General features: G+C 33.9%; 1 protein-coding gene across 1 annotated transcript in view; it reads right to left on the bottom strand.

Annotated features, from left to right (window-relative positions):
- LOC142338404 (zinc metalloproteinase-disintegrin-like batroxstatin-2) overlaps positions 1 to 3,624 on the bottom strand; it is a 32,268-nt gene extending 28,644 nt beyond the window's left edge. Inside the window, exon 1 of the mRNA XM_075388162.1 lies at positions 2,863 to 3,624. Within this exon, the coding sequence (XP_075244277.1) occupies positions 2,863 to 3,549 (687 nt within the window). The 5' untranslated portion in view covers positions 3,550 to 3,624. The remainder of the gene's footprint in view (positions 1 to 2,862) is intronic.
- Between the last annotated feature and the right edge of the window lie 8,561 nt (positions 3,625 to 12,185).

The following is a 12,185-nucleotide window of genomic DNA, read 5'->3' as shown; positions in this document are numbered from 1 at the left end:
TCACAACATTATGTGAAAACGCACATTATTGAGCCTCATCTTTGCAGATAAGTGTGATATCTTCATAAATTTTGGCAAAAATTACTGTGATAATACACATATAGAAGATGAAAGTGACATGTTCGAGAAAAATTATAAACGAAGTATAACGTTTGTCCGAAACTATTAGGATGATGATGTCTTTAAGGCTGACCGTAGCTATTCTCATCACTTTGGATTTTCAAATACCCGGCGACAATATATCACCAGTTACAATCATCTTAAAAATAAGTTGATTAAATTGAGATCGAGCGCAATAAGGAATTAACGAAAAATATGGTAAAGTTACGCATAAAAATATCTATTTGTGACTGACTCTACACATGAATTATAGTTTATCCAAAATTGCTGAATTTTAAAGCATTAAAAAACTATTTTTTTAAAGCCAGAATAGACGCTATGGCACTGAGACACCATTAACATGAGGTTGTTTTGTGACTATGTGATGCCTTTTTGTACCCCGGGTTGAATTTTCAGCGCTTAAAACCACCTTAGGAATTGCGGTGAATGGAGTATGATGTAGGAGTACGATGGGGTAAAATGTAAGAATTTTGATATTTAGAGTTGAGTGCGGTGAATGCAGTGAAAAAAGAAGAATTCATCGCTAAGAATCGCAAATATTACAAAAGTTCACCTTTAAATTTAACAAAATCTTTACAGCAGAAAACATTGTAGAAAAGATATAAAATAGCGACCAATGTTTGAGAGCGGTGTAAAAAAAAATACCGCTAAGAACACCGCTAAATACCGCAAAATTTTTTAACGACTCAACTCTTTAATGAAACTTTGTAAGACTTGAGGTGAATCATTTAAAGTCAGTGAAATTTACTTTTTTTCAGCAACGGTCGTTTTTTAAAAAAAATGCATTTTGATTTATGATTTTTTTTTTAATACTCTTAACTTGCCATGCTATTCACCGCAATTCTTACATTATTCTTTCAACAAAACCTCGACCCGGGACGGTCCATGGGAGGCAGAGAATTTTATCATTCACTGCGCCGATTTCACTCATTGCCGCTTGCAAAAGATACTACTTGCTTGCCCTCTCAGGCTAAATCGTTTTTGACTCTTTGAGTTTTATGTAGCCCGGATCTCGATTTTTATCATCCGGTGTGAAATACAAAATAACAATATTGGGCACAATTATAGAAAAAGTAAACCAGTCAACGACACAAGAATATTCAAAAAAGTGATCGACGCATGGCCAAAGTTATGTAACTGGATGTACTATTGCTGCGGGTACCTGAAGGGTGACGAGTGAATGTGCAATAATTTTGTTGTTCTATTAGAACTGCTACTAGCTCGTTATGTTGATTCTATGATATCACCATTTTAGCAAGATTAAAATTTGGGGACTTAGCAAGATTAAAAGTTGGGATAATCTTGTAACTGAGTGCAATCCAATGCTCTGAGCGAACTGATCCTCATTAAGGGAGCCTAAATAAGGTCCTGAATTTAAAGCTCCATCGTATCTTTAAAGCTCAATCATATGATCACCACAAATTTACTAGAGTGTATACTCTAACATGCTCTGTTGTTGCCAAATAATTTTTGTTGCAACCCCACCTTAGTGGGTGATTATATGATCAACTGTGATTTGTGTTCTAATTGGTGATTTCATTGTAATTTTAAGTTCTGTGAATAATAAAGGGCTGATCGGTTTCACATACAGGTTTAGGGGAGACTATTTGATGCCTTTAGTTGATTCCTTTAGTTTAGCTAAGGATGCCTTTAGTTTAGTTAAGGATTCTAAGGACATTTAAAAACTCTATTTTCAAAAATATCATTTGAAAAATTTGCAATTTCGTACTTTTTGTAGTCAACGTGTAAAATAGTCTCCCTAACTAGAGTTTTTATCTGTTTTCTAGTGATGATTATTTTTTTTCAAACAAAATGCTGAAATGTTGAAATCTAAGAGCCCACAAATAGCAAAAGTAAACATATGTTATAGTCGATAAACACATTTTCTCTTCTTTTGGACAGTTTAAAGACAACACCTTCGTGAACGTTAGCGCTCTAATGGAAAATAATTCAAGTCCAACAGATTGTTATAGCTTCAAACAAATAAGCCCAAACAAAATTCTTTATAATTATCTCTGGTTGCGCCCTTATTTCTACCAAAATACGCTGTGAAAAAGTTCTCATCGCCGATTCTGTTCTTTCAGGAGAAGGTAATTGAGCATCTCACATTGCAAAAATTTTAATAGTTGCACATCTTTCTACCGAGAAACAACCATTTAGATTCCATTTAGCATAGTTTTTTCTTGACTTCAGGTTGAATACCCCTTAAGTTTTTATTAAAACGGTATGCTGTAAGCTGTATTTTTTTGTAAACAGTTAGTTTTTTTGAAAATTACAATCTTAAAAAAAATGAATAAAAAATACTTTTTTGAGTCCTTCGAGCTAAATTTTCCAAGTGAGTGTTGTTTTTCCTGCTGAATTCTCTTCATATTGATGACCATTTGTAGTAGCAACAAAAATTTATCAATTTCTCATTTTATAGATGGAACTCGTGAATAGCGCACAAAAATACAGCGAAAAAATTGATTTAAAATAAAATCAAAATATATTTGAGAAACGGAGAAGTTGAAAAAGTCTATTCAATTCTCAATTCTGTTCAAGTCTCCCGAATATTTTCCACTGATACCGCTTATCTATCCCTGTAAAAAAATGGCTTGCCAAAAAATTCGGTCAGAAATAAAGTACCCAAATCCAAAAAAGGGCTATAACATGAACCCACTAATTGAAGTGACTCCAAAATCAGGTAAATTACTAAGGTATTGGAATTTGTTTTCTTTATAAAAATCACGTTTTAAAACTTACCATCTGCTCAGAAAAATTATATTGTTCATAATACTCGTATGAATTCACAACGAGTATTTCAACAAAGTTCCTCTCCTGTTGCTCATAGTTAGTTTGTCTTTTCATTCTTTTCGATTGTTTTTCGTCGGACAGTCCGCTGTCCTGTGGCACAGTTACAAAAGACTTCGGCTCTGAAGTAATTACTTTGTTACGATTTTCATCAGCGGTGCACGTTCTGAATTCCTCCGTTCCCTCCATGACGTCGTCAGCGTTGAACAAAATCAAAGAACCGTCATCTCTATTTGTATGGACATTATAGACTTTATTGTCTAGAAAAATGAATCCAGAAAGCTCTCGAACGGTCGCAGATTCATGAGAACAATATTTCAATCGTACCGGACTGTTTTCGTTATCATTTGAATTATTGTTTACTATAAATCCTTCAAAAAGACAATCAATGACCGATGTTTTCAATTTTTGATTGTGTACGTTGGAGCGCTGATACAAATTAAGCTCAACGGTACCAATTTGTGAGTTATTGGTTTGCAAAATGCCTTCGAACGAAGTTTGATTGGAGTTATTGTTTTCGATTAGGGAAAATTGGCTAATTGTTGTCCATGATTTCAATTTTTGGGTTATTTCATCGCTTATAATTAGAGGTAATAGAATAATTGCAGTTAGAACGAGAGGAAACGACATTGCCCTCATTACAATGAAACTTATAATAGTAATAAATGTTTGAACAAAAATTGCGGTTTTTCCAGATAGTCATAAGATGGTAAGATTAATTCTATGCTAAATTAATCGCTCATAATTTAATTATCATCACATGTTCATTTAATTGTCTATTAATTTAATAGCAAGATTTGTCCTGCCTTTCCTGGTTTACTTATATCGGTCACGAGAGAAAGGCTTACGGAAAACCAAACTGAAATACTCACTGATTGTTAGAGCTTTTTCTTTTTAATTTTGCCTTTCTTCCTTAATATTGAACGCATCACACCTATTATTATTGCATTCAATTCAGCCTGGACATATCGTTTTTAGTTATGTGGCCTCAGAATCGGCCTGCTGTTCATGCTCAACGTCTGGAAGATTTTTCTCATACGAAATGTGCTTTTTGTTATATCCAGTAACACTTTTTCTTGTGAATAATTCCTTTCGAGAGATTGCAGCAATGACAACGCATTGAAAATCCCATTATGTCAAGCATAGACCTCAACTTGTGAAAAAAAACTGATTGTCCGAAAAGTGGAAGAGACGATGCTCGACACAAAACACCTAAGAAAACACAGATCTAATATGTTAATAGGGGCGTAGATTAGTGAACAAAAAACGTTTTCGCACTTCAAGTGAACGTGCTTTTTACATGGTAACGTGCTATATAACAATTATAAATTAACTGTGAATTATAAATGGCTCCAGGGGTCCGAAACACATCAGATCAGAAACTGAATGCCAAAAATAAAACGAGTTGTCATATAATGAGTTGATTGAAAATCATGAAAATCTTTTCAATTTGCCTCAAAGAATTTTAAGCACTTTCTTTCATAGGCTGTTTTATTACGTTGTGAACGCAAAGTGAAACCAAAATGTCTTTTGACAGTTTTCATCGAAATTTTCAAATTGTAATGCCCAGTTTTACCACTCTGTTTAACGTTGCTTAGTGGTTGAGTCGGCTTCTGCTATAGCAAATCACATAAGCAAGAGTAGTCATTAAAACGGGGGTTCCAGCCACTCATCAATAACGCACATTCGCTGCTTGAGCCCCCGTTTTATCCACTACAACACTGAAGTGTACCATTACCACAGGGCCGCGAGAGCGCCACAATTATACACATTACTCTATTCCCTTAGTATATTTTTCTAAATTATAATTTCTTGTCCCACAAATATCGAGTTAAGCTGGTGAAAACAGACAAGTAGTTTGAGTTCTATGTCCACTGACTTCAGTGGACATATCCCAGACCCTAGTGTAACTAGTGAGACCGTGTAAAAAGCACGTAAAATCAATTTGTGAATGTAAGTTGAACAATAAAAAGCTTAGGTCCAAAAATTTTTAGTAAAGCAAGTTTTTTGCTTATTTCCTCCATAACTTAATATTATATTTTATACATTCTCTGAATTGGTTTCTAGCATGATCAATTCTTTGTCTATGTAAACAAACACAATCTACAGTTTGCTATTCTAAACCTGAAGTAAGATCTATGTTTATAAACTTTACACATACTAAAACTTAAAAAAAATCCGAATTAAAATAATGTTATGACAAATGCTCAATATAAATTTTTACTTCTTCAAGATTCTGGCATATATAACAGAAACATTCAATTTCTGTAAAATCATCACAACAGTCTCTCCATGCTTTTTTACAATTATCACACATCGTTTTTTTATTTAGGAATTATATTTGTTTTTAAAATTTTCTCAAATGAAAAACAACATTTTTTATTCAACGTACAATTATGATTCTGCACATCGGACTCGAAGTTTTGAAGTTAGTTGTCAAAATTTTTTTCAAAAAGTGTTGTAAAAAAATTGGTTCTGATACGATTGTGAACCTTTGCACATGAAAGTGGCGATGATTGATCGCCTGATATTTGCTATTTTTAATCAAATTTATTTGTAATGAGATTTCATTTATATTTTCAAGTAATTTTTGTTCCGTTTACACGAGAACTATGTCGTTGTCCCTACCATCCAAAAATGACTGGTGGGAAGTTCATCCGAACGACGGACAACTACGTCAATAAGTAAAATGTTTGATGCCTTTGTGAGACGTTTCTGTCTCGCTCTCATCTCATTCTTACCCAAATTCGGTTATTGTATTCCCCTGTGAATTCCCGGTTATTGACTCCTCAAATTGCCCTTGCCAAATGACATCGAGTGTGCGCATTTCCCCTTCTTGGTCAAAAAACACTTCCGCTTCCATCTGGAGATGATTTTCGTCGTCATCTGGAGGATCAATATTCAGTTTTCAAGAATAACTTGGATATATTATGAGTGTTTTCCGTCTGGCAGGACTCAATCGCTAGAAATCGGATGCTAATTGCTGTCAGTTTCACCAATCTGTGAAAACCACCTCAAACAAATCTTAAAACATGTAGTCCGCTCTCAGCTATATACTGTCAAATGTTTTCGGTTTGTGCCCCCATGTACATTTTGCAGCCACCCCCCCACCAAGTTACAGAGCTCGTAGCAATATATATTAAAATGTTCTGTAAAATATGGCGTGGACGGCTGTGGGGCACAAATAGAAACGGTCCACCCTGTCTTTATTCATGTGAACCCTTTTACCATATCCTAACAGATAGGTGAGACAAACTCGTGGAGGCCGCTATGCCGTACCTCGTTACGTGCAGTCTCCAACCCCCTTCCGCAGTGCACTGTAGCTCAAACTTTTACTAAAAACAACAAATGAAGTGCGTGAAAAAATCAGGTGGAATTTCCTTTAGGACCTAAATATTCTCTATTGTCCGTCTCTCATCGGGCCAGGCCCGTTGTTTTTCCTTGATATGTCATAATTTTTCAGTATGTAGTCAAATGAAAGCCGTCAAAAGTAAAACGCATATCAAACCAAATCTTAAAAATAAGTTGAAAAAAAGCTTAGGTCCACATACTAAAGATAAATCCTTGAGAATAAATCCAAACTAATATAATACTTTGGCAAATGCTCAATATAATTTTTTAATTCTTCAACACTATGAAATATATAACAAAATTATTCTTTTTCTGAACATTTATCACAAGTCTTCCCAAGTTTTGTTTTTTCATTGGTCACACTTCGTCTTTGTTTTTTTAAGAAAGAATTTGTGTTTTCATAACTTTCTCAAATTAAATATAAAATATCTTATTCAGCATACAAAAATGATTCTGCACATCAAACTCAGAGTTTTGAAATTAGCTGTCAAAACTTTTTGTGACAAAGCGATGTCAAAAAATTGTTTCTTGTAGTGTAAGGCATTCTCCGAATTGATAAAACGGGGCGCGTTTGTCTCTTCCCTTTGTGAACTTTTGCACAATAAAGTGGCAATGGTTCTCTGCCTGTTGTTTCTAATTTACAATCAATTCTGTTTGTAATGAAATTGTATTTCTCTGTTCCAATAAACTCATTTCCCTTTATATCTTTTTCTGCATTGAGAACCAAGTCGTGGATGCCACCATACCATATCTCATTACATGCAATCTCCAGCCCCATCCCGCAGTGCACTGTGGCTCACATTTTACTACGAACAATTGAAGTGCTTGTGCAACTCATGTGGATATCCATTTGGACCTAAATTTTCTGTATTGTTAGTCTGTCATCGGATCAAGACAGTTTTTTCCTTGAAAAATTGTAGTTTTTCAGTAATTAGTCAAATACATTGCGGTGCGGTTGCAGAGATAAACAAATGCCAATCAAAAAAATAATTTGAGTGAAAAAACGAACGTTTTCAAAAATTGCGCTCATTGTCAGGTTTACTAAAACTAATTCACCGTCGAACAGAATTGTTCACAAAGTGTGTATAATTGTCTTTAACTCTCTCTATAGATTTCTACACAAAAGAATTAAAGTAATTAAAAAATTTGGAAATTATTTACAGTTAAAACCACATTAAACACATTTTGTTTACATTTAATACGCCAAAATATTGCAATCTTTATTCCAGAGTTTTTGAAATTCGCGGGTTTTTTGTTTTTATTTCCTGAAAAGGAGTTTTTATTTCACTTTCGAATAAACATTACAAATTAACATGTAGCAGAATAATTTTTGAAATTCAAAAGTCATGTTTGTTGCATTTGAACTAATTTTTTGATGTCAAATCTCGCTCCTGTTACTCGTCGAATTATTTGGTTGCTGTTTCGATTTTTTCATGTAGATCGCTTCAATTTTCATTAATTTTTCAACCCTGCGACATGCATAAAAAAGTCCCAATAAATATTATGCGCTGTGCCACAACATTTAACAAGGTGTTGTCCCACAGGGAAATCTTTTTTGATGTTCCTAATTTCTAGTGGTAACGTGTCGCCTCTTTAGCCAACATAGATGGAGTTAGAACCACTGTTTTATATACCTCATTTGATTTCAATTTTTTCAAAAAGACAATTTTAGTGTAGGCGAGCTAGTTTTCGGTTTTCTCGTTGAGAAAATGAATTGAACATCAAAAAATATTTTTTAGTCTACTCGCAAAAGTTTGATGGATGTTTCCACGGTATTGAACAAAAAACAACGGTTCTAGACCATTTTTTAGACTTACAACTGTTTTGGGATTTTGTTCATTTGTCGGTAAGATTTTAATCATTTTTTAAGAGCTACTTCAAGAGATTGCAAATCACTGGTTGCATTAAAAATTTAATCTAAAATTCCTTGAATCACATTTTTTATGTTGTAACGGTGCACAGCTACGGAAACACAAAATAATGCGGGCATCATTAGATTTTTGATACCATTGACCCTTAATTATTCTATCATCGTTTACGTTTGTGTTCAGATCTAGGAATGCCAGTTCTCCATTACCGTTGGTTCCCTCAAGAATGAATTATAAGTTTTGCTGAAGAGAATTCGCATACTGGCGGTACTCTAGACGATTCCCCTTAACTTTGCACACTGTTATCCATATACCTCTTGATTAGTCTTCATTCCCGTTTTTCCTCTGTTCTACTTTTTTCTAGACAATAGGAACCACTCCATAAAAATTCCTGTACGTTTTTATAGTTAGTAAAACCTTGGCATCTTGCATGAAACCAAATGATTGTTACCAATTGGATGAAGCCAGATGGATGTGTTTGGATGAGAAAGTTTTATTTGGGTGCGGAGAGAATTTAAAAAACGTTATGGTGTGTTCGATTGCCAATTTTCTTCTATTGCATTGTTTGAGTCAGGCTTAATTCTTTGCATTGTTTTTCTCAAATTCTTAGAAATTGTCCAAGTTTTGTGTTCTCAGTAGTTTTTTTGTGAGTTGGTTTCACGTTTTAAGAATCCTCTAAAAATACTTCTCAAGAAGTTTTTTTTCAATGCTCGCTGAATTTTACTCCAAAGTTTTTTTTTTAGTTGCTCTACAAAAAAATGGTAGCAATTGTATTTGTCTTGTTGCTCTTTTTTGCTTGATCAATTTTTCGTCTGACCTTGAAAACCGGGGAAACAACTAGCGCCCAATAGGCATTAAATTTCATTAGATGCCCTTAGCCGCGTTTAGTAGTCCTTCAAGTGCTCAGTGTTGTGAAGCTACTTGGAAGGCCGTAGTTTAAGGTTGAAGGTCATTTTTATAAAACATCCTATAGAGTTCGATGATAGGTTACTGTTAAGTTTCTAGGTGTAATGAAATATTTGTCAACATTTTAACATTCCAAATTTTTGGCACAAAATTTGCATTTTTTTTCAAATTCTTTAAAAATATTTATCGTCATTATTCACGTTTTACCAGAGCCAGGAGCCATAAAACCTCCTTAAAACTTATATAATATGTTACTGAAATTCTTTCTGGCCATAGACTAAATTTCAATTTTTATTGTTACAAAACTTTTGCAATCTCTTTCAAGTTTTTTAAAAGTTTTTTTGAGTTTAACGATCATTACTGGCCAATGAAACTTGCAGATATTTTACATGGGAGAAATCAAGAGACAAAAAAAGGTTCTGAACATTATTTTCCTGCAAAATATTTTTTTGAATTTTGCATTTTTCAGTTTTCTATATGATTTAATTACTAACAAGGCTAGAAAACTAGAAGTTGAGGAGTCGAATATCATCTTGGAAAGATTCCTAGATCATTCTCTTTCTCTCTCTCTCTCTCTCTCTCTATGTGTGCGTGTGTGTGTGTGTTTGTGTGTGTGTGTGTGTGTGTGTGTGTGTGTGTGTGTGTGTGTGTGTGTGTGTGTCGGTTGGGATTTCGTTTCTTCTCGCAGAGAATCGCTTGATCAAGATAGGTTATGAAAAAACTAAATACGTTTATTACATAAACTATTAGTTCTAAGGATCTTTTACGTTTGTGCACCCCCCCCCCCCAGTACGTAATTCCAATTTTAATTGAGCCCATTGGGTGTTTCATCAAAGACGATTCTCAGGAAGATTTCGAAAACAAGGTTTGATTTGGACAAATTCCTTATTGATATCTTGATATCAAGATGTCATCATGTGGGCTATTCATAGCCAGTGTCAGCCTCATTATTTAGGCGCTCTCTTTTTTACTATTCAAAGTGTTGTCTTTTTACGACTCGAAGAGGAGTTTTTGTGGAGCCTCTTTTTGATCGATAATTTTTTTAAGTGTATTAAAAAGAGGATGTAAAAGTTATTACCAAATGTGGAAACCAAGTGTTTAGGTTTAACGGCTGAACGAATTGAAGAGCAGAGAGAAGAAAGGGTAGTTTTCTGTTCACGTTGTTTTTTAAGAGAAGAGTGGCGTAGGAAAATTATCGACTTACCTAAATCTGAAAAATGACTTGATCAATTGACTTTTGTTTACGTTAATTCAAAGAGGTAAGGTCAAGTGAGTGCGTGTCACTCTAATTGAAGTATATATATGAAAGCAGCTGATAGAATATGTTGGAGGGCAGCAATATGTTGGATTTATTCTTAACCGAAATGTATTTCAGCATTTAAAAAAAGATTTTTAGCTCTGTTTCTTTTACTATCTTTTGAAACTGCAGATCTACAAAGCTATTTAAGTTATTCTCTGGCAATCTGACAGCTTTGTTTCTGATTTTCTACTTCTTTGCTTACTGCTTCTCATTATATAGCTGTCGCTGTAGTTTGTCTTGGTGAATTCTTAATTAAACGCTTTTCTATAGGTTTTGATACTATGAAGGGACGAAGGCTGGACATAGCAATTTTCACAGAAATATATAAATTTATCATACACATCTTATTTTTCCAGGTTTTTTTTCCTTTTAAATTGTAGTTCGATGTTTCTCTGCCGCGTTTTTGGTGAGTGGCACAAACTGTAATAATTTTTTGAAAGAATATTGGTTGGGAAGTTGCATTTCGTAGAAAAATTTGTTAGGGAGTTTTATTGTGAACTTTGTCGAGTCATCTCCTTTCCCTTTCCTCTGTTTTCTCTTCATGAACCTATTTTAATAGATTTTCAGGCAATTTGTAAAATTTTTGTTGCAAACTACCTGTATTACAAGTTCTTTTGCCAATTTCCAATAGTTTTTGGGCGTATCATATTAAAAGAACTTTTGTCACATGTTATATCAATCTTTGTCAGTTACTATTCTACATTTTTTATTTCTGTTATTGTTCAAAATGTTTTGTTGAATGCCATAGGTCAAGGACAATTGTCAATTGTGCACTTCGAGTCGTTTCCAAAATTCTTCCTACTAATTTTTTACAGATCTGTTTACATTTTGTGATTTTTTAAGTCAAAATGAAATGATTTTGGTCACGCCAAAACTGAAAGTGGAGCAAAAAAAACGAAAGACTTTTTGACGTGAATTTTTCCATCCTAATAGAGTGAGAAAATGGATCTCTTATCCCTTCTAGTTTTTTGCTTAGTCAATGAAAGTTCTTTGATTTGTGTTAGGACGTGTGTTGTAATCAAAAGAAAAACGATAAACATATAAACCGGGTTAAACCGATAAATCCCGTTCATTAATTCATAGTTCAATAGGTTATCAAAGTTCGTTAGAGTGTTTGCTAGCTGACATTGTTATTAAGCTTTCAGTTGAAAAGCTGAATTGAGTATAGTTTTAGAATCCAACCACAACCGAACGCCGAATTAGAACACTTTTTGACACCGAAAAAACAACAGAAAAAAATTCGGTTAATTTATATTTTTTTTCGTTGTGTTTCAATCCCGATCTGCATCAAGAGCGTAAACGACGGCTATATTCCGGCAATCCGCCGACCATAATTGTTTTTGCTCCTCAGTTCTCGCGAGCTATTATTTGCGATACGTGTTCTTATGGTACTTGGTGGCATTTTTGAATCACTCAATTGTCGGCTAATTGTTTTTTTTCCTCGGGAGTTCTTTTATGAAGAAAATTTGCGTTTGCGTTTCGCTCGTATTAATTGCTTTTTTATAGTTCAGTTGCTTTGTTTGTTAGTTGTTTCATAACTTAGTTGCTTATAACTTACATGAACCAAGGGATTTGTTATGTGCCACAATCGAACCTGTTCAATGTTTGCAGTTGACAGCTAAATATTTTTATGATAGACGCGACTTCTTTCCATTAAAAATAATGGTGAGATTTCATGTCCGACTGTTTTTGTTGTTCTTTTTGTAATATTTTTTCTTAGTCTTTAATAGTTACAGGTCGGATACGTTTTCTAAAAAAAACAAAAATAACCTATTGAACGTTTTCATTTGATAGCTAATGCGTTTTTTTTAATTTTAGCCATGTTTTGTCATGAAATAAAAGTGTGGTTC

This window comes from Convolutriloba macropyga, chromosome 4, assembly GCF_964194025.1.
Source record: "Convolutriloba macropyga chromosome 4, txConMacr16.3, whole genome shotgun sequence".
NCBI classification, from domain to species: Eukaryota; Metazoa; Xenacoelomorpha; order Acoela; family Convolutidae; genus Convolutriloba; species Convolutriloba macropyga.
This window is presented reverse-complemented; position numbering and strand designations above follow the sequence as displayed.